Here is a 27,084-nt window from a genome sequence, read left to right as displayed (position 1 = left end):
AAATTTTAACCTCTGATGTTTCTGCTAAATAAGCTGCACCCCCACAATATTCCCATTTCAGTTAACGACCACTTCTTTTTTGACTCCTCCCTTTTTCTCACAACTTATATTCAGTATCTGTAAAATCGAATGGCTCTACCTTCAAAATTTACTCAGAATCCGAGTACTTCTCATTACCTCTAGTGCTATCACACTGGTAAGAACCACCACTATATTTCTGTTATTATAATAGCCTCCTTAATTCATCTCCTTGCTTTCACACCCTTTTCCTCTTATAATCAATTCTCATACTAGCAGCAAGAGCCATCCCTTTACAATGAAAATCAGATCATGTCCCTCCTCTGCTCAAAACTCTACAATGACTCCCCACTTCACTCAAGGTCAGTCTTTACCCTGGCCAAAAGGTCCTATGTAATGTTCTTGTCCACCAGTTACCTCTCTGCAGATCTCCCTTGCAACTCTGCCCCTCACTCACTCTACCCTAGCCACAAGAGATCTTGAGCTGTCCCTCAAACGTGTATCAGGCATGTTTCCATGGCCTGTAACACTTTCTCTATAGATATATTTGCATGGATAATTTTCTCATTTAAGTACTTTGTTCAGATATCACCTCATCAGTGAAGCCTGCCCTGACCACCCAAAATGTGGTTCAGATGTCACGACTGATCCCACATACACACACGTCAAGAGGGTATGAAAGAGGGTACTGCTCACATAATGAGCCTTCCAAGAAGATCAGAGCAGGTTCCCAAACAGGTGGGAAAATGTATGGAGAGAGCAAGGAAAAGAGACTGGCTCGGAGTTTTATGGTGGTTGGTGGGTGGCACTGGGGTAAGAGTTCCTGCACACAGGCCAGGACTTACATGGCTTGAACTTTCCACTAACACCAAAGGAGGAAAGAGATGGGCTTTCTTATCTGCTTGCTCAGGTCGGGGGCAGAAAGAGAAGGGGAGTGGTCGGGCTTGAAAGCTGGCAGCCATCGAACATCAAAATGGAGTCACACTCTTTATTACAACCACACAATTTTAAAATGGTAACTCCTCCCCCTCCAATCTCTACTCCTTATATTCCCCACAGCACTTATCATTTTTGTCCACACTCTGTAATTTACCTGCATTTATAGTTTATTGTCAGCATGTTTATTATCTATTAGAATATAGGGCAAGATTTTGGAAAGTATTGTCATATATTTTGTCTAGATTGTATATATGAGTATTGGGCCACTGATACCTGCCAGGAGCTTGGAACAGTGCCTAGCATATTGAAGGTGCACAAACTTATTTTTTAATGAATTAATGAATGATAAGAAATGTATGCATTATTAGATGAATCATTATTGAATGTGTCCCTCATGATAGAAGTGTTTATCACAAATGGCATGGAGAAACTCTTGAATGTAGATTTCCATATTATTAAATATGAAAAAAGCACTATAATATTATTTTTACTACTCTACCTGACTGCTTATACATCTGTGAGTATATGGATACAGAAATTGTATTCTATGCATCTTTATATCTTCACTGCCTAGATCAGAGTCTGGCAGTGACAGAGTTAACAGATACTGATTGACTAAATAAATAGGTCAATGAACAAACTAAATGAAAGAGCTGACACTAACAATTGCAGCACATTTAAATAATTAGCCACTTACAAGTTTCTTAAATAGTTCAGTGCAATATGATGCAGAAACTGTTACTTTTTCAAAATAGGTTTGTTTTTAATATTTTAATTCAATGTTTTAGAAAAAAACAATTTTAGGCTTTATTTGTAAAAAGGTTTAGTCTTTTTAAAAAGTAAATTAAATGTATTTTAAAAATCAAAGCGTTGTTAATTTGTTCATTCTTTTTTTATATACTTTTTTTTGTTTTGTTTTAAATTCTAGAGTACATGTGCACAACGTGCAGGTTTGTTATATATGTACATATGTGCCACGTTGGTGTGCTACACCCATTAACTCGTCATTTACATTAGGTATTTCTCCTAATGCTATCCTTCCCCCCTTCCCCAACTCCCTGGCAGGCCCCAGTGTGTGATGTTCCCCACCCTGTGTCCATGTGTTCTCATTGTTCAATTCCCACCTATGAGTGAGAATATGCCGTGTTTGGTTTTCTGTCCTTATCATAGTTTGCTCAGAATGATGGTTTCTAGTTTCATTCATGTCCCTATAAAGGACATGAACTCATCCATTTTTATGGCTGCATAGTATTCCATGGTGTATACGTGTCACATTTTCTTAATCCAGTCTATCATTGATGGACATTTGGGTTGGTTCCAAGTCTTTGCTATTGTGAATAGTGCCGCAATAAACATATGTGTGCACATGTCTTTATAGCATCATGACTTATAATCCTTTGGGTATATGCCCAGTAATGGGATGGCTGGGTCAAATGGTATTTCTAGTTCTAGATCCTTAAGGAATTGCCACACTGTCTTCCACAATGGTTGAACTAGTTTACAGTCCCACCAATAGTGTAAAAGTATTCCTATTTCTCCACATCCTCTCCAGCACCTGTTGTTTCCTGACTTTTTAATGATCGCCATTCTAACAGGTGTGAGATGGTATCTCATTGTAGTTTTGATTTGCATTTCTCTGATGGCCAGTGATGAGGAGCATTTTTTCATGTGTCTGTTGGCTGCATAAATGTCTTCTTTTGAGAAGTGTCTGTTCATATCCTTCACCCACTTTTTGATAGGGTTGTTTGATTTTTTCTTGTAAATTTGTTTAAGTTCTTTGTAGATTCTTCGTCAGATGGGTAGATTGTAAAAATTTTCTCCCATTCTGTAGGTTGCCTGTTCACTCTGATAGTAGTTTCTTTTGCTGTGCAGAAGCACTTTAATTAGATCCCATTTGTCAATTTTGGCTTTTGTTGCCATTGCTTTTAGTGTTTTAGTCACGAAGTCCTTGCCCATGCCTATGGCCTGAATGATATTGCCAAGGTTTTCTTCTAGGATTTTAATGGTTTTAGGTCTAACATTTAAGTATTTAATCCATCCTGAATTGATTTTTTGTAAGGTGTAAGGAAGGCATCCAGTGTCAGCTTTCTACATATGGCTAGCTAGTTTTCTCAGCACCATTTATTAAATAGGGAATCCTTTCCCCGTTTCTTATTTTTGTCAGCTTTGTCAAAGATCAGATGGTTGTAGATGTGTGGTATTATTTCTGAGGGCTCTATTCTGTTCCATTGGTCTACATCTCTGTTTTCGTACCAGTACCATGCTGTTTTGGTTACTGCAGCCTTGTAGTACAGTTTGAAGTCAGGTGGCGTGATGCCTCCAGCTTTGTTCTTTTGGCTTAGGATTGACTTGGCAATGCGGGCTCTTTTTTGGTTCCATATGAACTTTAAAGTAGTTTTCTCCAATTCTGTGAAGAAAGTCACAGTAGCTTGATGGGGATGGCATTGAATCTATAAATTACCTTGGGCAGTATGGCTATTTTCACAATATTTATTCTTCCTATCCATGAGCATGGAATGTTCTTCCATTTGTTTGTGTCCTCTTTTATTTTGCTGAGCACTGGTTTGTAGTTCTCCTTGAAGAGATCCTTCACATCCTTGTAAGTTGGATTCCTAGGTATTTTATTCTCTTTGAAGCAATTGTGAACAGGAGTTCACTCATGATTTGGCTCTCTGTTTGTCTGTTATTGGTGTGTAAGAATGCTTGTGATTTTTGCACATTGATTTTGTATCCTAAGACTTTGCTGAAGTTGCTTATCAGCTTAAGGAGATTTTGGACTGAGACGATGGGGTTTTCTAAATATACAATCATGTCATCTGCAAACAGGGACAATTTGACTTCCTCTTTTCCTAATTAAATACCCTTTACTTCTCTCTCTTGCCTGATTGCCCTGGCCAGCACTTCCAACACTATGTTGAATAGGAGTGGTGAGAGAGGGCATCCCTGTCTTGTGAATTTGTTCATTCTATATATGAAATTAAACAACCCAGCTGTGTGCCTTCATAAATAATCGCTTTATTGAGAATTTTTTTTTTTTTTTTTTTTTTTTGAGACAGACTCTCGTTCTGTCACCCAGGCTGGAGTGCAATGGGGCGATCTCAGCTCACTGCAACCTCTGCCTCCTGGGCTCAAGTGATTCTCCTGCCTTAGCCACCCAAGTAGCTGGGATTACAGGTGCCGCCACAAAGCCTGGTTAATTTTCATATTTTTGGTAGAGATGGGGTTTCGCCATGTTTGCCAGCCTGGTCTCCAACTCCCAGCCTCAAGTGATCTGACCGCCTCAGTCTCCCAAAGTGCTGGGATTATAGGCATGAGCCATTGCACCCGGCCAGAACTATAATTTCAAGTGTAATCATGTATGAAAACTTCCCTGAACAATAAAAAGCAAGTAAACTATGGATACGGGAATTTCTAAAACTTACATAAAATTTAAGTCTATTTAACAAACTAGGGTGAGGAAACTCTCTTCAAAGGTATCCCTCCCCTGTGCATGGAGAGACGTACCTGTATGCTGCCCGGTGCCTCTGCAGAGCAACTGCAGCCAGCTGAAGCCTGGCCTCCACCACAATCTCCAGCTCGCCAGCGGAGCACTGAGACAGGCTCTTCTGTTCCACCTCGGACAGAAGGAAGTTTAACCTGTCCTCAGCTTCCATCAGTAACATTGACTAAGGAAAGGATACCATACATCACGTGAGTTCAGAAATAATACAAATAATGTCTCTTTCTTCTTTAGCAAATATTTTTCATGTACTGAAAAGTAACAATGAACGGAAGACCAAAAAGGAACTCGGTATCTAATCATCAGAGAAGAGAGTTCAGCAAAAAGGAAAAAGGCAACAGAAAATGAAAAGGAAAGTGAAAGCAAGCGTCAGCGTGAACAACAGTGACCTTTTCTTTTATGCACAGCTGGTGCTTATTATTCACAGTAGTTATGTTCTATAAAGTTCTCGCAAACACTGATTACTGGACACTGAGCCATTGCTCCTAGGGGAGATATGGAGAAAAGTACCTGAGAGCCTCTGGTCACAACATTTTCATTAACTGCTCAATACATAGCCTTGTTTAATGTGTGTTTATGGCTAAGGATATATAACAGTATATTTAACATATACTGTTAATTCGCTAACCTTCAACTCACAGCCAATAGTACTCACTTCTGAAGGAAGCTTATCTAACACACATAGTTTCTCCGGGTCATCACAGCCCTCTTAACTTAGAAATGCTCCACAGCACTTCAGCACTATGCTGGAGGGTCATTGTAAATATTGACAAAAATGCAAAAAGCATGATACTAAACAGACCATGAAAAGGACACTTGTTTACAGTACGAGAGTGGCAACAAAAAGTCAGAGCATCTTCTTGTTCAACTCAGCTGGGAATGTATGATTGGGCAGCTCAAATTTTTCTATGCTCTGTATGTGTTCACGAATAGCCAACTAAGTGCCAAAAGTATTGATTTTCAGACTATAAATAAATTTCAGTGGATCCGTAAATTAGCAAACACAGAATCTGTGAATAACGCAGATCAACTGTATTTCAAGTTACAGTATGGTCACCTAGTTGGTAATGTGAAGATAATGAGATTTTTACAGTAGACAATCAATAGTAAATAGCAACCTGACATGGCAGAAGATAAAGGGACCAACCAATCTTTCAAGTGACAGGCCACTAAAAATGTACTTGTGCAGAGCAGTGAATATTACATAAATATTAGGGCAATTTAGCATAATGTTTAAGAATGTGGATGTGGATTTTGAATCAAAAAGATGCAGTCCTCCTGGATCTATATTTTATTAGTTGTATGATGTTAGTCAAATTGTTAGACGTCTAAGTCTCAGTTTTCTCACGGTTCAGCACAGCACAGTTCAAAACTGATTACTACCTACATCATTAAGTTATAAAAATTAAATAATCATGCAAAAGCTGTTGTTGCCATTGTCATCACTGTTATTGGGAAATGATAAACAGGGCATTGAATACTCATATTTCACCAAATAATGAATCATGGTTTTTTTGGGTTTTTTTTTAAATGGAGTTTCGCTCTTGTTGCCCAGAGTGGAATGTAGTGGTGCGATCTTGGCTCACTGCAACCTCTACCTCCTGGGTTCAAGTGATTCTCCTGCCTCAGCCTCCTGAGCTGATTAGAGGCATGCACCACCACACCCGGCTAATTTTGTATTTTTAGTAGAGACGGGATTTCTCCATGTTGGTCAGGCTGGTCTTGAACTCACTACCTCAGGTCGCCTCCCAAAGTGCTGAGATTACAGGTGTGAGCCACCATGCCCAGCCAAATCATATTTTCTGAAGCACTTTAATCAAGTTGTGAAGTCAAAGCTGGACATCCACTTTTCTCATGAGGAGTAAACTCCATCTCTGACTCCAACACATTCTTATGCAAGAAAAGTAATTGCTCTCACAAGAGCAAGATATATACTCTGATAGCAGGCCCATCCAGGGCCTAATAATGTATTTTTGGTAACTAACTTATTATGGTTTGAAAACAATTTCAAACTTACCTTTAGCATGCTAAGAGTGGTCTCATCTTTAAGTTTTGTAAGATTATAAAATGAACTTCCATCATCCTTTGAATATATCTCTATAAAGACACAAAATTTTGGAAGGACCAAGAATACCTATGGTTAGTTTAAATATTAATTCTAGGTTTATTTTATTTTGAGACAGGGTCTGGCTCTGTCACCCAGGCTGGAGCACAGTGTCATAATCTCAGCTCATTGCAACCTTTGCCTCCTGGGCTCAAGCCATCTTCTCATCTCAGCCTCCCGAGTAGCTGGGACTATAGGCCACCATCATGCCCGGCTAATTTTTGTATTTTTTGTAGAGATGGGGTTTCACCATGTTGGCCAGACTAGTCTTGAACTCCTGAGCTCAAGTGATCTGCCCATCTCAGCCTCCCAAAGTGCTGGGATTATAGGCATGAGCCACTGCACCCACCCTAATTCTATTAATAGTTTTTAAAACTCATCATTCACAGGCAAACTATCTATAAGTTTAATAACTTTTTTAAAAAACACAATGATAATATAGAAACACAGGAATATAGAAGCATATTCTTATATCAAATAGTCCCTAATGTCATACATTAGAAGGCTGAAGCTGATTCTTACAACAAATCAGACAATTCTGAAAGAATTCTTTAGGTATTTAGTGATGTTATTCAAGCTATTGGCTACTGATATAGTTTCTCCTCTAACATTTCAGTAAGATCTCTGTGGAAGCATCAGTTCTTCTGATGTGTACATGCCCCTCAGTCTAAGAGCTGAGCGTGAGACTAGTTGGAACAGCATAATCCACAATACTCGAATATCTCTTTCAAAATCTCCATCCACGATCCAAAGTCTGCTTTTATTCTGAACTGTGGAGAAGTGAGAGAATTCAGATTACAGTCTTTGCCTGCTTCATTCAACTGGGCTTCTAGACTATGGGAGAGAAAGATGAACCACAAATCATTTTACTACAAATGACAGAAAAATATATCCACCTGAAGAAATTAAGTTTGTTAAGTGCAAAGAAGAATTCTAAAATAATATGGAACTTAATACACCTAACTTCCTCTCCTCTTTCAACACCAACCTTCCCTACCTGGCTAGTCTCCTAAATTATGAGGGTCTGAATCTAGGGGTCAGCTGAGGATGAGGGAGGACTAGGGCTCTTGGAAGGCGCAGCAGGAGGATCTGGGACTGGGCTTTCTCACCTAAGGGAGAAAGTAAGAATGAGAGAGACAATGATGGAGAGAAAACAAAAGGCTGAACATGGTAGAAAAGAAGCCTGGAATGCATGTTACCATACAAAAGACCCTAGGAAGAGTTTAACCTAGACATTTTGATGAACCTGTGTGTGATAAAATTAACACGGGTCCCACATGAGTGTTCCCCTCTAGAATAAAAAGAAGAGCTAGACAGGCCATCCATAGGCAAAGAGATATAGGAGTCCTGATGTCTTAGGAGAGGCTGGTTACCTGCCTGCCACTCTACATCTCACTGACTTCACCTTCTCCATTGCATAGCTGATGCCAACATGACAGGAACCCCAATGGGATGACCAGCAAAAATAACACTATATCCAGGATCTGTGGTTCAGACTAATCATGTTCACTTAATGCATGCTCCTCTCCTTTCTGAGCACTTGGCAAGCCATCCTTCCTGCCCTCTTTGCACTTAAATATGGTCTTATCCAATTAAATAAGAATTCCAGACTAAATTTCAGAGTTCCATTTAAGGGCTCATGTGCCACCCTATGCCTTTCTAGGCAAGGTCAGAGCAGAGTGTTTCAGATGGTGCGCCTCCAAGATAGTAGCACTTGGGTACCTGAGTGGCTTTGCAAAACACAGCCCCTTGTCAATCTGAGCAAGAACTAAATCCTTGCTGTGGTAAGCCATGATATTTAAAGACTGATTTGCTACAACAGACCAGCTTAGCCTGACTTCTACAGGGGCTCAGTAGGCAAGGAGAGGAAACTCAAATGGGAAATAGAACTGCTAGGAGGCATGACAAATTGAAACCAAAATAATAAGAACACTTAGGGAAGTGCAAGCAGAGTACCAGAAAATGCTTTCTGGAATGAAATGCTTTGTCAAAATGCAGATTCTTTCAATGTTTAGGCAGGTATCAGGCAGATGTGCTTCCAATCAAATCCCTGATCTAAAAGAATTAAGAGAAACATCTCCAATCAAAAAATCAAATTTTCTAAAATAAAATAAATAGATCTCTTATCTGCTTTTATGGAAGCCAGAAGACTAGGATTAACATCTAGAAATACTGAGGAAAGGATAGAAAATCTACGTATTTAATTCTAAACAGGTAATTACATATGTAAAAAGGTAGTACTAAATAAAGTTATTGAAATAGAATGAACATGCTAAAGGAAAACGAATAAGAATCTAGAATTAAAATCAACTAAAATCAGGAGTTGGATGTGAAGTGAGGTGATGTCACCTGCTGAAGGGAAAAGCATGGGAGAAAAGGGGAAACTGGAAGTTTTTCCAGGTCTTTGATTTGAGTGGAGTAGCCTGGTAAGTGAACTAGCTGCTATGTTATCTACAAATGGTAGTAGAGAATATGGGCCTAATTGCGAACTCCAGGAAGGGAAAATTAAAAGGGCACAAAACATGAAAAAATGAGAAAATACGTTCTTGGATGGGAAGACAATAAAAATACATAAATTACATTAAAATTAATATAAGCATCTTAACGAATTCCAATGAAAAAGCCTTTTGTCTTTTGTTATCTTAGTTTTCTTGTTTAGAATCAGATTGAATTACCTTGAAGTATGCAGGTAGAATATTCCTAAGAATATATAAGGAAAATAGGAAAAAGTGAAGGGTGAATAGTGATGACCTTAACAGACAAAAGTACTAATTTTTTCCAGATTGTTCTTTCAGGAATCATGAATCCAGCAATACTTCACCCCTTCTAGAACCCACAATCCATTGACACTACCAGTGTTTCACTGTTCCCTTTCCCTCTCTTTCCCCTGCCATCTCATCCCTCCTTACCCAGCTTTAGTTCCTTAGTTCATCAAACATAATCATTCTTGCAAACACCTTAAATGTCTTTACCCATCTCTCCTTTATGGCACCTACCTGGTCAGTCCTCAAGCCCCAGCAAATCCAATTCTCTGTTGACATCGGCACCCCTGAATTTTAATGTGGCTGGGAAAAAAAACATGCTAACTCTTCTCACTTTAAATTCATACAGAAATACAAAAAGGCTCTGCAAGCTGCCCAGCAGTCCTGCTCCATTTCCCTAGTCCATCTGCCCTCCTATGCTCTCAAACAACTAATTCATCCCTTCTCTTCTCTCCTTAAATCTCCAACACTTCCTCCCTGGTTCTCACTCAGTTGATGTCTTTGTTTCCTATTCCAATGAAGAAACCAAAGAAATTACCAAATAACTTGCAAACATATCTACAACACATCTATCCATCCACTAGCATGTAAACCTATACACTCTGCCCTTCAACTTGTCATTATAGGTGAATTTTATGTTGCCATGTAGGGCCAAACCCTCCACTTCAGTGCTAGTTCCATTCCCATCTTGCCTACTTAAGGGTATCAAGTTAGAAATCTCCTCACTCCACACCTTGCATCATCATTATTTTCCCTCTTTCTATTTGATGATTCCCATCAAAACAAAAACAGATTGCTACTTTTTCAGTTTAAAAAAAAAACAAACAAACAAACCTTCTTTTGTCCCTTTCAGCAGCCTCCCCATTTATCTCCATTCATTCTGATTCCCCCGCACACATTCTGTTTGATTCCACTCCAATAAGGGTTAGTTCAACAAAGTTCATCTTCTAGATTCTTCAATGACATTCTTTTTGTTAAGTCCAACCTCCATCTTCCTTGGCCTTTTGATTCAATTGATCACTCCTTCCTCCTCAAAACACCTTGTTCACTCATCCTTTCTCAGTCTCCTTTGTGGATTCTCCCTCATTTATTTGACCTCTTGTTGATGAAACCAAGCATTTCTCCTGTCTCTTCTCCATCTAAACTCATTTCCATGGAGATGACGCGTGGTCTTAGGCCTTTAAATACCATCTATAGGCTAATGATTGGGAAACATTTCTTCAGTGTGGACTCCTCTCCTGAGCTCCAGAATCACATCTCAAACTATCTACTCTTTAGTTCCATTCAGGTGCTTACAAGGCATCCCACACTTAACCTGCCCCAGAGTGAACTTCTGATCTTCCCTTTCAAATCTTTTTGACTCCACCTTCAAGGTATATCCAGAATCTGGCTACTTCTCACCACCTCCACTGCAACTACTCTTGTTGAAGCCATCATAAGCTCTAATTGAATTATTCAATAGCCTTTTAAAAAGAAATATGATTATGCTCTTCAAATTATTCACCCTGTTGGTTCCCCTAACCCCATAGCCTGACCTAGTCTCAATACAGAAACCAGAGTTAGGCTTTAGAAACTTTTAGTTCTTCCTCTTAAAACTTTTCCAGTGGTATTCCAACTCGCTCAGAATAAAAGCCAAATATTTTATAATGACCTTCAAATCCTTTCATAATCACTCTGTTATCTCCCTAACAGCATCTCCTAGAACTTTCACCTTTGTTCACTCTGCTCCAGTCATACTGGGCTCCAACTGTTCCTCAAGCATGCCAGCCACATGCCCATCTCAGAGTCTCGGTATTTGTTCCCTTAATCTAGAATACTATTCCTCAGAAACTCACATCTCATTCCCTCTCCTCTTTTAGACCTGTGCTCAAATATCACCTGTTTATTAAGACTCTTCCTGAAAACCCTATTTTAAATTACACCCCACTCCTGTACTCCCTAACCCCCTTTCCTGCTTTCCAAAGCACTTGTTACCATGTAACCCACAATGCCTTTATTCATTTAATTTACTGTATTTTTCTACCATAACAAGTTTTAAGAGAGTATTTTTGTGTTTATTTTCACTGTTACCTTCTCAATTCTCAAATAACATAGCAGGTAATAAATAGTTTTCAGTTATAAAATCAAATTAACTATTTTATTTACACAAGAAGCCAGGAAAATCAGTAGTAGAAATAGAGAATCAAGAATCATACCCTATTTCACTTAACATAATGTCCTCCAGTTCTATCCGGGTTGCTACAAATGACTGGAGTTCATTCTTTTTTATGGCTGAATAATATTCCATTGTGTATATACACCATATTTTCTTTATCCATTCATCCATTGCTGGACACTTAGGTTGATTCCATATCTTGGCTATTGTTAATAGTGCTGCAATAAACATGGTAATGCAGGTATTCCTTTGATAAACTGATTTTCTTTTCTTTTGGATATACAGAAAAGATTTCTGGATCATACAGTAGTTCTACTTTCAGTTTTTTCAGGAATGACCATACTGTTTTCAATAGTTGTACTAATTTACATTTCCACCAACAGTATATGAGCATTTTCCTTTCTCCACATCCTCACTAGCATTTGCTATTTTCTGTCTTTTTGGTAAAAGCTATTTTAACTGGGGTGTGATTATATCTCATCGTGGTTTTGATTTGTATTTTCCTGATTATTAGGGATGGTAAGTATTTTCTCATATGCTTTTTGGCCACTAATATGTCTTCTTTTGATAAATATCTACCCAGGTCTTTTGCCTACTTTTTATTTGAATTACTTGTGTTTATTTTGCTGTTGGGTTGTGTGAGTTCTTTATATGTTAAGTGAAATAAGCCAGGCACAGAAAGAAAAACATTGCCTGTTCTCACTCATATGTGGGAGTTAAGAAAAAAATTGTTTTCATGGAGCTAGAGAGAATGGTGGTTACTAGAGGCTGGGAAGGGGAGATGGGAAGGAGGGATGAAGAGAAGTTCATTAGTGGGTACAAACATGCAATTAAATAGAAGAAATAAATTCTGGTGTTTGATAGCACAGTAGGGTGACTACTGTTAACAAGAATTTATAGTATATTCCAAAACAGAAGAGAAGATTCAGAGTGTTCCCAACACAAAGAAATGACAAGTGTTTGAGATAAAGGATATCCCAATTACCCTGATTTGATCATTACACACTTTATGTGTATATAAAAAAAATACCCCACATATGTGTACAACTATTACATATTAATTTTTAAAACTGTAAAATGAAAAAAGAATCACAACCTAGTACATATGAGAATTTATTATATAATGAATTTCTTATTTCAGCGAGGAAAAGATAGATTTTTTAAATAAATGATAATGACACACTAGCTATTTATCTAAACTTACAAAGGATATAACATCTCAGGGAAAAGAGATGTCCAAAGTCTGAAACACAATAAGTAATGGTGAGCAAAGAAAACAGCAAATAAGTAGGTAAAGCTAAACAACTATTGAGTGGGAAAAAAAATAGTATAATATCTAAATATCAAATTAAAAAAAAAAACCCTAAAACCTAAAGCTATCAAATTATTAAAGTAGGAAGGGGTGATCAGAGCAAAATGATCTATGAAGAGGGTAGAGATACTAATTAACTTCAAATTTTAAGTTAAATATGACACATCAATTTCATTCCTAGATATACAGAAGCTCTTACTCATAAGCACTCAGAGACATGTACAAGAATGTTTATAGAAAACAGTCTAAATGTCTATCATCAGTACATGAAGAAATAAAATGAAAATAAAGGAACCACAGCTACCAACATAAATATAGATAAATCTCAAAAACACATTGTTCAGGAGATTAACTTCTGGCATCCCAATGTGAAGAGCTCTATGAACCCACTTTACCATTAAATTAGTAAAAATTATTGGTTTTTTAATGCTTGAAGTCTCTGGAAATGATTCTAAAGCCATACAGCAAATGATTAAACATCTACTCAAAAACACTTACTAAAATGCGGTGAGAACAGTACTACAAGTCTGCGGTATTTGGAGAAAGATGACTACTTCTCTTCCCCCCGCCTGTTCAGTGAGATGGAAACTTCACTTCAAACTGGCACAACTAAGAAGACAGGGTTCCCTTGTTCCACCCAGCCCCACCACCTTGTGGGACAGAGTCTCTAGCTTAAGCAAAGTAACACTGATAACACAGGAGCCCCTCTAAGTTTTTTTCCCAACTCGTAAGGGTAGTTAACAAAGAAAATAATAAAGACTGAAATATATAATAATAAAATAGAAAATAGAAGAAAAAGTAGAAGAAATCAACAAAATCGAAAACCCTATAGCTAGACTGAGAAAGACAAAAGGAGAAAAGACTCAAATTAATAGAATTGGAAATGAAAGAGGAAACATGACTATAATCTTACAAATTTCAAAAAAAGAATTATAAAGGAAGACTATGAAAAATTGTATGCCAATAAATTAAATAACACAGATGAAATGGATGAATTCCTAGAAAGACACAAACTATCAAAACTGAGTCAAGAAATAGACAATTTTAAGAGAACTACAAAAAGAGATTGAATTGCTAATCAAAATGCTATCCACAAATATAAGTTCAAGCTCAGATGTCTTCACTGTTGAATTCTACCAAACATTTAAAGAGTTAATATCAATTCTTCACAAACTCTTCTAAAATATAAAAGAGGAGGGAATACTTCCCAACTCATTCTATGAGGCTATATTAATTACGTCTTCACATTTTCTGTATGTCTCAAGACCAGCCTGGCTAACATGATAAAAACCCATCTCTACTAAAAATACAAAAAAATTATCCAGGCATGGTGGCAGGCACCTACTGGGCAGTAAATCCAGCTACTCAGGAGACTGAGGCAGGAGAATTGCTTGAACTCGGGAGGCGGAGGTTGCAGTGAGCCTAGATCGCACCATTGCACTCCAGCCTGGGTGACAAGAGCAAAACTCCGTCTCAAACAAAAAAAAAAAAAAAAAAAATTCTGTATGTCTGATGCAGAAATGATAACTTTTGGGGCCTTGCTGACTTCTCAGTTTCTAGAGATGGTAAAAGACTCACCTGTGAGCACACCTTTCATGTGCAAACTAAAGAGCCCATGCCCCCACCACCTCCTTTATTAGGCTCTTACTCTAGGCCACTCTTCCCCTAATCACCCCAAGCCCAGTTATCAGTTATCTAGAGACAGCCCCTATCCTGTCAGGGCTCACTGAAATTATTCAAACTAAAATTATTCAAATACTAAGCCTGTTCACCCTGCCTTACCCATTCATTTGCATACCAACCACAATAAAGGCTCTTGCTCATGTTTCCCTCCCACTGCCCTCTGCCTCCTGAGACACAGCCCAGCTCTCCTATGTTCCCTTCTCCCACAGTGGTGTCGCACACCCTTGCTCTTGGAAACTGTAACTATTTTTTCAATGGCAGTCATCTGATCTGTTGGTCTCACCATAAGAAAAACCTACATTTTAAAATAGAGGCCCCAGAATTACTCTGATATCAAAACTAGACAAAGACACTATAAGAAAACTAAAGACCAATATGTCTTATGAGTATGAATGCAATAATGTTTAACAAAATGCTAGCAAACAGAATCTAACAAGTGAAAAGAACTTATAGGCCACACGCAGTGGCTCACACCTGTAATCCCAGCACTTTGGGAGGCAGAGGCAGGCAGATCACTTGAGATCAGGAGTTTGAGAGCAGCCTGGCCAACATGGCGAAACCCCATCTCTACGAAAACTACAAAAAATTAGCTGGGCATGGTGGCAGGCGCCTATTGTCCCAATTACTTAGGAGGCTCAGGCAGGAGAATCACTTGAACCCGGAGGCAGAGGTTGCAGTGAGCTGAGCTTGCACCACTGTGCTCCAGCCTGGACAACAGAGTGAGACTCCATCTCAAAAAAAAAAAAAAAATTATAAACCATGATCAAGTGGGACTTATCCCAAGAATGTAAGGTTGGTTAAACATCCAAAAATCAATTAATGTAACACACCATATCAACAGGATAAAAAGCAAGAACCACATAATCATCCCAATAGATGCAGAGAGAGCATTTAATAGAATTCAGCACTTTCATGATAAAAATCACTTGATAAACTAAGAATAGAAGAGAAATTGCTCAACCTGATAAAGCATATCTATGAAAAACCCACAGTTAATATCAAACTGAATGGTAAAAATCACCTATTTTTAAGGCAACATCTAATACAATTGAAAATTTCTCTATAGCCCAAAATCCCACCCATGGGTTATATATCCCATAGAAAGATACACTATGTCATCCGGGTATGTTGCACAGTGGCAATGTTCCTTGGAAATGAAGTGCACGTGCACCAGTGGAGGGGCACATTCCTTCTTATTCAATCACTCCTCTAGTGGTGCACATGCACTTTATTTCCAAGGAACATATATGGGGGATGATCATGGCCTAGAATACTACACAGTCAATATAACGGACCAAAGCAAAGCAGTAGACTTGGAGTGATTTCAACGAAGATTTTCTGCATGGGAAATACCAAATGCAGAAAAATGTGAATATACCATTTTGTAAATAAATGATAAATCCCATCATGTATGTGTATATGTATATGATAGTGTATTATATATAAAGTATATGAATATGGATATATATAAACAGTTATGTATATGCATACACCTAGACATAAGTACATATGTGTGTCATTATATGAGATTAGAGAAAGATGTGGAAGAATATATACTATATCATTTATATAGATTAGTGGGGGCTAGGAGAATAGTTAGTGAAAGGGAGGAGAAAGGGAAATAAGCAAAAAATAAAACAACTACCTTTCAAGTTTGGTAGGTTTGGTTTGCTCCTGTCGGTAATTACCGTCTTAAATTTATTTTCTGGGACACAATTTATTGTCGCAGCCAAACTTAGGAAAAAGTATGCTTTAACAAAATTAAACTTATTTAAGAGATGCGGTTGGCCAATTGTAACCAGAACTGCAGGCAAGCCTTTATTTCTTAATTCATCCATTGCCTTAAAAAAATGGAAAAAAGGAAAAAGAGCAAGTTAGAAAAATACTTTTTCAGATATTATTAGCTTCATTCTTTTGCAGTCCACATTTGGTGTTGGATGAAGGAATATAGGGCTGGGCACGGGGTATTGTAAATGGGAGGTCTATTGAGAGAGACATGTAACGTCGGAACCATCTCAACAGTTCAACAATGCTTTTGCTGTTCCCCACCAATTTCTGACCTGTGCCTCATGAGGCCAGTTCTGCCATCATGGCAGAGTAAACCTGGTGCTCAGAGTGAAGGATGGGATCCTTTATCAAAACAGACAAACTGGAAGCTCATTAGACACATACACCGGCTACTCTGCTTTAGTGTGAGTAAATCAGAGATACTATGACAGGAAGAAGAAAAGATGGGCAGACAAGCAATCTCCCTACCCTGCTTAGAGTCCACCGTCAATCATTAGAACCTTTCTCATATACACCCTCAACCCCCTGGGTCCTCGCCTATCCAAACACACTTCCTTAGCAAAATCGCAGCTCCAACTCTGAAATCCAACTCTGAGCCCTCTTAGGGTCTGCGTCCCTGGGGTGGAAAAGGGATGGAGAAAAATCACACAATCACACAAATTATCCCATTTTAAGTACCCAACCAAACCTCAATGCTGCCTGGTAATATTCCAATAGTTTGCCAGTCTATTCACCCTCTCTTTCTTTCTTAGACAACCATTTCACACCCTTCTCTCCTCCGAATTCTAACCTTTCCTTCCCTGGTTTCCTCCCAGCCAATGGCCTTGCTTTCTCCACTTCACTAGGAAAACTGAAGCAGTCAGAGTAGAGCAAACTCCTCCATCTGTTTCACCCACCTGAGCATCTGCCCCCACAGCTCTACCTTCCTTTCTGCTATCTAAGGCTGGCATTACCACTTAGGCCATCATTCCTTTCTCCAATGGCCTACTCAGCCATTCTCTCCTATATCATAAATATGCCACTCTCTACAGAAACATTCCTATCAGCACACAGCCATGCTTCATCTCCTCCATTTCAATAACCCCAAAACTCTCTATACCCCAACTTCCTTCTCCAGCCACTACCCCATTCTTTCCTCCCCTTCACAACAACACTCTGAAGAGTTCCAGTTTCTCTCCTTTCATTTGCTCCTAAACCCACTCCATCCCTACATCTTAACCCTTTGGTCAAATTCACCGATGGCCTACACTTGGCTAAATCCAATGTTCAATTATCAGTCTTCAAATACCATGTTACTTCTGAACTGATGCCATTATTTTATATGCCAATTAAGCTGTCACATGCCATCAACTGTAAAATGCATTCTGATTTTAGAGACATTAAATGTGAAAAATTCATGTTTAAGATTCAGAGTATTATTGTATTTGATTCATCATCAAAATTTGTACTACTGATCACCCACTCTTTCCAAACATGCTTTCTCCTCTTGGCTTTCAGGCCACCACACTCCCTTGGTTTCCTTCCTATCCCTCTGGCCTCTCCTTTTCTGTCTTCTTTGCTGGTCCCTCTTCTTCTCCTATACCTCTTAATATTGGACTGTCCTGGAACTCAGTACTCTTCCTTCTCCTCACTCCCTCCCCTTAGGTGATCTTAATCAGGCTCATGGTTTTAATCTCATCTGAATACTGATGAAATCACAACTTTTTCGCTGTAGCTCCAACCTCTCTTCTGAACTCCAAATTCACAGAATCAACTTCTGACTCAACTCCTCCACTTGGATGTCTAACAGATATCTCAAATTCAACATCTCTAAACTCAGTATCTCCAACACAGAGAGACAGAGAGAGAGAGAGAGAGAGAGAGAGAGACCCCCACACAAACACAAATGTAAACGTTTTGAGGTTTGGGAATTTGTATTATGGTTGACAATGTATTTGATTGACAGCATCAGAACAGTACCTGGCACATGGCGGGCACAACAGATTAGGAAAAGTAATCCCTTTATGGCATAAATCAGTCAGGACACACTACTGCTCAAAACTCTCCAGTGGCTCTTCATTTTGCTCAGATAACAGCCTGGTTACAACGGCCCTACTACCCCTTCTCAATTTGACCTGTCTGACCTTATCTCTTACTGCTCCCATCATTCACAGAGCTCTAGCCACACTGGCTTAGATGTCCCTCGCCAAGCTAGGCAATCTTGTCGCAGGGCCTTTGTACTTACCTTTCCCTCTTTTTAGATTGTTCCTTCTCCAGATTTCATATGACTTGTACCTTTAGCTGTTTCAGGTCTATTCACAAAAGCCACTTCAGTGAAGACTAACCTGATTACCCCATTCAAAATTACCATCTCCAACCTAGCCCCATGCTCCCAATTCCCTTTAGGCACAGCTGCATTTATTTTCTCCCATAGCATGGTTCTCCTCCTAATGCACTATATAATTTACATATTTATAACATATTTACTTATATATCATGCTTTATTACTAGTCTTGCCCATTAAAATACAAGCTCCATGAGAGTTTGCAGTTTGTCTGTATTGTCGATTGATTAGTGTTGATTGACAGCATCAGAACTAATGTTGATTGGCAGCCTACCGCCTTGCACACAATAAGCTCTTGATTTTATTTGTTGAATTAATATGTAAGGCAGATGTTGGGGCTATCTATTCTAGAAAAAAAAGAGAAACTATTTGCCTTATGTAAACAAAAAAATTCCATTGTTTGGAAGAGCTTGAAGCATGAAACTTCAGATTGGTTGGGAGAAGGTTTCTCTTCTGTTTTCTCTCCACAGCAAACAGTGATTTAATGAGCCTTGACAATTACACACAAACACTTGAGGATCAAAAGAAGATTAATTAGTAATATTATTTAGCACTCGCTTCTTTATGCAAAAAAACATAAAGTATAATCTGAAGAGTCTTAAGCAGACCAACAGTACTGTTTTAACTAATTAGCTAATAGAAACCGAATTTCCATTATACTGTTAGTCTCTTTTTGCATAAAAAGAAATCATCAGACAGACATTCTTTTTATACCAAAACCACTCCCTAAGGAAGTGTTTTAGGATGCCCTGGCATTTAAGATGGGAAAGGAAGAAATATTCTTAGATACCCAAAGGTCTTGGAACACTAAAATGAAATATGAATACATATTTCTATCTTCCTAATATCAGTTATTTCATTTCAGGCAAATTGCTTATAAATTAAAACAAATTTTTAGGAAAATAAAAAACAATGAATCATCTGAAGGATAATTAAAAGTGAACTTTGTGAAATAAAATGCACATTAATAGAAGAGTAATAAGATTACATTTAATAAAAGTTAGATATATTCCTATTAAAATTATGGAAGACAAAAATAAAGCAACTTTGAGAAAATATCTCTCAAAATTATTTAATTCAAAATAAATACCTTACTTAACGCTGTTTCCTAGCACTTAAAAAAATAAAAACCATGTGTATCTATCTGCATTAACTGTCGCCTGGTTCTATGAACTCCTTCCTCATCCATAGCCCCCTTTAACAAGGGTTGTGCCACAGCTCTCCTGCTCTAACACTTCCTAGGAGAGACAGACTGCCAATACTCCTAGGATTTTTAAAAATTATTATTTCAAGATATTCAAATATTACTAGGTCATCAAGTTCTTAAGTCCCAATCATTCCATTTGTGACAGGAACAAATGTATTTAGATGGGCAGTAGAATCCTCTTTTTGTGAAAGATACTGGGCAAAAAAAAGAATATTACATAGCAGATTTTCACAATCAAAGACTGTACCAACCAAATAGATTAGAATGACTCAAAAATTATCCACACTTAGGAAAACCATGTTTATAAAATATTATTATCCTTACCTGTATATTTTCTTTACTAGTAAGAGGTTTTCCTGAGTCAAATGATTGAAATATCTGTCAAAATACAAGTAGTAACAGCAAGAACAAGATTGAGTATTCTTTTAAATAAAACATTTAATGTATTCTAAAATTATTTTAATTATCATTTTTATTGAAAAAATAATTTATGCTCTAGTCAGAAAAAATAAGCATAGTATAAAGTAAAAATCATACATAAGTCAACTTCCTTTAAGAAATATAATGTTAATATTTGATGTTTTTCCTACTAATGTCTTTTTGATGTATTTTAAATTTTTAAAAATAGATTTGTATTCCATGCTCACTAAACTTTTACATCATAATTTTCTTCACATATCATTAAATTATTTGTAAACTTCAGTCTAATGAGTAGGTGATACTTTATCCTATGAATGCAGCCTAATAATCTCTTTCCTATTGCTGGACATCTCAGGGAGCCACTTCCCCATCATTATCCCATCATTCAGCCCTAGTTTAAATAACACTGATGACTATTTTGTCTATATTTCTGATTACTGCCTTAGGATAGATTCCTGGAAGCAGAATTTCTAGGTCAAAAGATATGAATATACTGAGAAAATTGAAAGAGTCTGGCTCAATTTACACTCCCACCCACATTGTATGAAAATGTCAGAATTATTGCACTTTTAACAACAGTGAGTATTATCACTTAAAAAAAATCTTTACCAGTTTGAGACAAAATTGTATTGCTATTCAGAATAAATATTTTTGGTTGTTTTTTCCTTTTTTGGTGTATTATTTGTCATTATATTTGGCTCTAAATACAATGTTGCATTAGGAAACATTTAGTTTATTTGCCACAGGAGACTGATGTATCTAGTAGGATGTATCTCTCTTGGTATAGAAGACCCTTTTTAAAAGATTCCCATTGGTAGAATCCAACAGTGATGTCCCTCTGCCCCTTCCTCAACCCCCTTCGTCACCAGGAAGTCACCAACAGCTTCCATGGACAGGTTGCTCACATGTAGATGGTGTCCTACTCAAGTACCTGTACATCTTTGCCTGGCCATAAGAATGTTCAGGAGAGACTAGAAATGCAGAGAATAAACCTTGCCAAACAAGAACAACAGAAGTGTTCTACCCAGTCTCTCTGAGAGCCCCAGTTACCCATATCAGTGACCTTCTCATTCACGCTCTCTGAATTGGTTTTCCCCACTTCCCTATCTAGCTCTCCTACTAGCTCACCTTACTTCCTTGAATCACTTCCCAAAGACACTATTGTTCCCATATCCTAGTCTCAGGATCTGCTTTTGAGGGAACCTCCCAAAACAATACATCACTGATAGCTTTTATTGAAAAAGTATTGGTAAGTGTTTTAAAATTTTTTCCCTTCTTTGAAGATATTCTTCACTACCCATAATACATTGAAAAGTGAGTAACTGAATCCAAGGGGAAATCCTTGGTGGTATAAATTAAAGAGAGTTTAATAATGGGACTTTAGATTTGGTGATAAGAGTAGAATACCAATATAATGTTAAAATAGAGAATTTTTTTAAAGGCCTGTGAAAAGTTCAATAGTAATCTGTAGGACTTTTTCAGTTACTTCTTTTACAAGTGAAACTTAATTCATTAATCCCTTCTTTAAATAACTAGGCCACAGCTTAATACCATTGGCACCTATTTTAATTATAAATCTTGAACACATTTCCTCTTTTAATTACACTTTTTAAATTCCCAACTGAAGCTGGAAAGTTGCAAATTAACTTTGAGAATACAAAATCTGAAATCAGAATCTATTGGGAGATAGATTCACCCATACATTTATCTTATGAAAACTAGTTGATAAAAATGAAGCTTGGAATCTACTTGTAAAAATTTGTTTCTGACCTTTTGATTTATTTCAGTGAAAGCAGTGACCATTGAAAACTCTCTCTTGTTTCTCATCCTACCCAACTGGTTTCTCTCCTTCTCATCCTCCTGGACTCTAAATGTGAGTGACCTTAATGTCTAGTCCTCTGACTTTTGCTTTTCTCTATCTGCCTCATCCCCAGCTGATTTCATCCAGTTCCGTGATTTTAAATCTCTCTTCTAGCATTCCCAAATGTGTCCCTGCAACCCCAACCTCTCCCCTGAATTCCAGACCCTATATGATCTGCACCTAACTATGCTGCATTTCCACCTGGATATCTACTGGGAAACTCATACTTAACATGTTCAACCCCTATCTGGAGCAGTATTCCCCATCTCAGTACATGAAAATGTCTTCCTACCAGTTGCTCAGGTTGAACACTCTGTAGTCATCCTTGCCTCCTTTCTCTTACATCCTGTATCCAAACCATTATCAGCAAATGCAGTTGGCTGTACCTTCACAACACACCCAGAACCGGACTGCTGCTCACTCCCTTCACCACAATCATCTCAATCACTATCATGCCCCACCCAGATTATCTGCAACAGCGTCCTAACTGGTCTCCGAATGTATACCCCTGCCCACCCGCAGCCTCTTCCCCAATAGTAAGCAGTGTCCTTTCATATTTAATTCCTATCATGTCGCTTCTCTGCTCAAAACTCTGCACTATTTCTCATCTTATTTAGAGAAAATTCCAGTCCTTATCAAGCCCTATGAGGTCTTACATGATCTGACTCCTAGGTCCCTCCTCCTCCTCCTCCTCCTCCTCCTCTTCCTCTTCCTCCTCCTCCTCTTCCTCCTCCTCTTCCTCTTCCTCCTCCTCCTCTTCCTCCTCCTCTTCCTCTTCCTCCTCATTGTAGCCTCACTTTGCCTACTTGGTTTTCTTCAACCACTTCTTGCAAGCATCCCTTTTAGAACCTTTGCCCTCGCAGTTGCTCCTACCTGGAAGGTTGTTCCCTCAAATCTTTCCATGGCTCACTTCCCTCAAAACTTGCTTATTGTAGAAATTCTCCAAACCACTTTGAATAAAACAGCACCTCACTGCCCTGGTCACTCTCCATCCCCTCAACTCTGCTTGATTGTCCTTGACAGCTGTGTATATACCTGACATATACTTATGTGCTTAATGTATTTGGTGTTTGTCTTCCTCACTGGACTGTAAGCTCCAGGAAAGCAGGAGCCCCCCTGTTGTCTTTCTTCTGCTCTATCTCCATGCCTGGAATGGTACCTGTATTCAGTAAGCACTCAAAAAATATTTTTTAACTAATTAAAGTGTAATTAACTGAGGAGCAAGCAAGAAAATATTGCTAATTTATTCCAGGTAAGATGATGCTTAATTTATGCCACAGAAAATGAGCAAAACAATCAACCAACTGATACCATTCTCACTCTCTGTCCCCTCTCTGTGTGTATCTCTCTATCCATCTATCAATCACACACAGATATATGCATATATACGGATGTATATACATACCTATGCACATGCATGTATCCAATTGCCTAATAAACATCCCTCTTGAGATGTTCTGTGGATAGCCTCACATCCTATTACAATAAGTTATAATGCTGTAGCAGTCATATGGAGTAATAAGAAGGTACATTTTAGGAGAATACTCTGAAGTAATTATCATATTATATGTAAATATAATGTCAGCTTATGCTAGTGGTTTTCAAGACTTATAGCTCATTCCCCAGGTTGCTTTAGGTACTCCAAATTTGAATCCAACCAGCTGGTATTGTGCCTATCAGTCTCACTCCTCACACATACACTCTCTCCCAGGCAAACCGATTTGCTACCTTCTCCTATTTCCTTTATTGCTGGCCTAGGAGGGTCCAAGCATCTGCTTGAAGCATGATCACCCAGCGATTCCCAGATCACCATGAAGACCAAAAGAGAGGAAAATAATAGCTCCCTCTGATTTAATTTATGCTTTAAACATCAACTCCAGTATTCATTTTCAAGGGTGCTTCAATTATCCAGTTTATAAATATAAATTAAACAAGCCAGATAAAAACTATCTCCTAAAATCAAAAAAGGTTAGACAATATGGAGGAATGTTCTCTCCTCACAGAAATCAGAAGAAATTTGAACACATTCTTAAAACTTTGGTATAAAGTATGAAAATCAAAGAGACCCAAATAAGACATAAGGAAAGACTATTTTGATTTAAAATATTAACCAGAAATTGTAATATCAGACCCAAAAAACTAAGCAGTAGTGGCTGATAAATGTGCCTAGTGAGACTGCCCATGGTAACTATAATAAAAAGCAACATGCAGCATCCCTGAGCCAGAATTTGACTGCAAAAACTACTCCAAAACCATGCTCCCTCCCCCATGACACCCTTCCAACCCAGACAAATGAAACCTCATAAAATCCTGATGTTAGTTGTAACCAGACTTAACAAAGAAGTCTAAAATACCAGAGATTGTAAATACACTTTCGTGGGAGTGTTCCCTACATTTTAGGAACGTATCCCTCACAGGTAAAGAAATTGCTTTGAATCAAATTGTCAGATTACCTTCGTTTTTCCAGTAGCTTTATAGCCTGCGGGTATTGAACAAGGCATGTTTTTTCCATAGAAAATTTGGGATATCTCATAAAAGGCTTCAGAAAAGAATCTCAAATCTATAAGGACTTCTATCTGTAAAGCAAAGGAAACAATGAGGTACTTAATTAAACAATTTGTTTTACTTAGAAAACAAAGTATAGAGAAAATCGTCAACTTTCTGAGATCCAAAGTTTCTGCTTAATGTTGGTAATGCATTATGAATTAATGTTTACTAGGCACAGTGGAGAGAGATGCAAGTGTCTGTGCGTGTGCCCATATACATGTGCAATGGACCAAGAAGCTAACAACAGCAGGCGGCTGTTCAAAACAATGGACATTTATCAGATGCTGCTTACTTCATCAGAGGCAAACACATTAATATTTTTATAATATGATAGCTGTATAAAAGTTTTTTTAATGATTTTTTGTTGTTGTTCCCATTAACTATAGCCCAAAAGAAAAACAAAACCAAAACACTCCTAATGTTCTCCAGCCCAACGAGGAAAGTCAAACTGGGAGACTAACTCCACAATGTATCAACACAGAGACAACTACTAATTTTCTTTTATTTTTAACTTTTAAGAGGCTACTCCCTTTGCAAACCCTCACCTCTTCTGCGCGGCAGATAGGAAAATTGGCTGTCCGCAACCAATCAGACTGATTGCAGGTGAGTCTTCCTTTCCATAGAAGTATAACTTTGTAACTTCATCCTAGCCTCTGATTGGTTGCCTTTTGCAACCAATCAGATGTTTGCACAGGCGAGTAACCTTTGTAACTTACTTCATTCTCTGGTTGGCTGCTTTCTGCAACCAGTCAGACTGATTGTGGGCCACTACTTCATTTACATGGGGTTAGCACGAAGTGGCCAATATGAATAGGGGACGTTTGGACCCAAGAAAATTCTAGGGAATATTTGGACCCAAGAAGATTCTGTATCCAGGCCCTTGAGCCGCTGCTCCCGCCCACTCCCACACTGTGGAGTACTTTCATTTGCAATAAATCTCTGCTTTCATTCTTTTGTTGTTTCATTCTTTCTTTGCTTTGCTGGGCGTTTTGTCCAGTTCTTTGTTCAAAACGCCAAGAACCTGAACAACTTGCAGTCACAACCCTCTACTGGTAACAAGTATAGTACCCAGTAGTTAGTTTTATGATCCTCACCCTCCTCTCACCCCGCACTCTCAAGCAGGCCCCAGTGTCTATTGTTCCCTTCTTTGTGTCCATGTGTCCTTAATATTTAGTCCCTGCTTATAAGTGAGAACATGTGGTATTTGGTTTTCTGTTCCTGGGTTAGTTTGCTTAGGATAATGGCCTCCAGCTTAGCTCCATGCAGGTTGCTGCAACGGATATGATCTCATTCTTTTTTATGACTGTATATTATTCCATGGTGTATATGTATCACATTTTATCTAGTCTATCGATGATAGGCATTTAGATTTATTTCATGTCTTTGCTATTGTGAATAGTGCTACAAGGAACAATTTTCTTATCCATAATTAATGGCCGCTGTTAATTTTAAATACATATATTTAATAATATTAATCAATTTATAGCTATGTATTTTATATGGCTTAATTTGAATATAATCCAGCAGGATTATCAGTCAGAAAATTATAGAAAAAGGAGTTCTTATTTAAATTCGTTCAACGTATTTATGGAGCACCTCATATGTACCAAGCCCTCTTAGAGGTTATGTTCCATTGGGATGCATGTTTAGCTAAGTTTCAGTGACACATGAAGATATACACAAATACAAAGGGACACAGGGCACTCACAAATGCTATTTTCAAGACTGTGGTCAGGAAGGAATTCTCTGTGAAGAAAACCTTCAAGAGAAGATTTGGGAATGGCATTAAAGGAGACAGACATGAAAATCTGCTAAGGGACCTTAGTGTAGAGGCCGTATGGCAGGACTCAGGGAGCAAGGGGAGGAGGTCAGGAGGTGAGTATGAATGCTGGCCAAAAAAGGTCAAGTAGAACCTGAAGACCAGAGTAGGGACTCTGCACATTATTCTTTGTGTGATAAGGAGTTACTGGAGAGTTTTAAACAGGACAGGGCCCTAACCTGACTTAAATTGTGAAAACTATCTAGTGACTTTGTAGAGACCAGAGAAGGGTAAATGTGGAAGCAGAGAATAAAGTACGAAATTAGATGAACATGTAAATATATAACATAGGAAAAGAAAATTCCATTTATCCTCAGCATGTCCACCTATCATACTCTCTGTTTCCCATTTGTTATTAGCTTAGGAATCTCAAGAGTGTGCGAATTTTAAAGAAATAAAAAGGTGCACTAGTGGGAAACTGTATACATAAATAACATGAAAATAAAATATAAAAGATCAGGAAAATATTTTTAATAAGAAAGAGAAAATTGCTTGTCTATCGAGTTGCATACTTTGGTCTTTGCCTAAGGTACCTTGGGGTCTAATCTCCCCAGTGCCATATAATATCAAAGGAGGCTCTGGGGGAGACATATAAACTCTTTCAGGTTTCTAGATGACCATTTTTCTCATTACTCCTAGGAGGAAAC

General features: G+C 38.1%; 1 protein-coding gene across 1 annotated transcript in view; it reads right to left on the bottom strand.

Annotated features, from left to right (window-relative positions):
• The window catches only part of CFAP54 (cilia and flagella associated protein 54), a 380,538-nt gene that overhangs the window by 148,899 nt on the left and 204,555 nt on the right, over positions 1–27,084 (bottom strand). The window contains exons 46-50 of the mRNA XM_025402762.1: positions 24,525–24,647; positions 20,115–20,168; positions 16,118–16,313; positions 6,474–6,553; positions 4,462–4,622 (exon numbers count right to left, since the gene is read on the bottom strand). Of these exons, the coding sequence (XP_025258547.1) occupies positions 4,462–4,622; positions 6,474–6,553; positions 16,118–16,313; positions 20,115–20,168; positions 24,525–24,647 (614 nt within the window). The remainder of the gene's footprint in view (positions 1–4,461; positions 4,623–6,473; positions 6,554–16,117; positions 16,314–20,114; positions 20,169–24,524; positions 24,648–27,084) is intronic.

This window comes from Theropithecus gelada, chromosome 11 (genome assembly GCF_003255815.1).
Source record: "Theropithecus gelada isolate Dixy chromosome 11, Tgel_1.0, whole genome shotgun sequence".
Lineage (NCBI taxonomy): Eukaryota > Metazoa > Chordata > Mammalia > Primates > Cercopithecidae > Theropithecus > Theropithecus gelada.
Note: the sequence above shows the minus strand (reverse complement) of the source record. Positions and strands in the feature narration are given on the sequence as shown.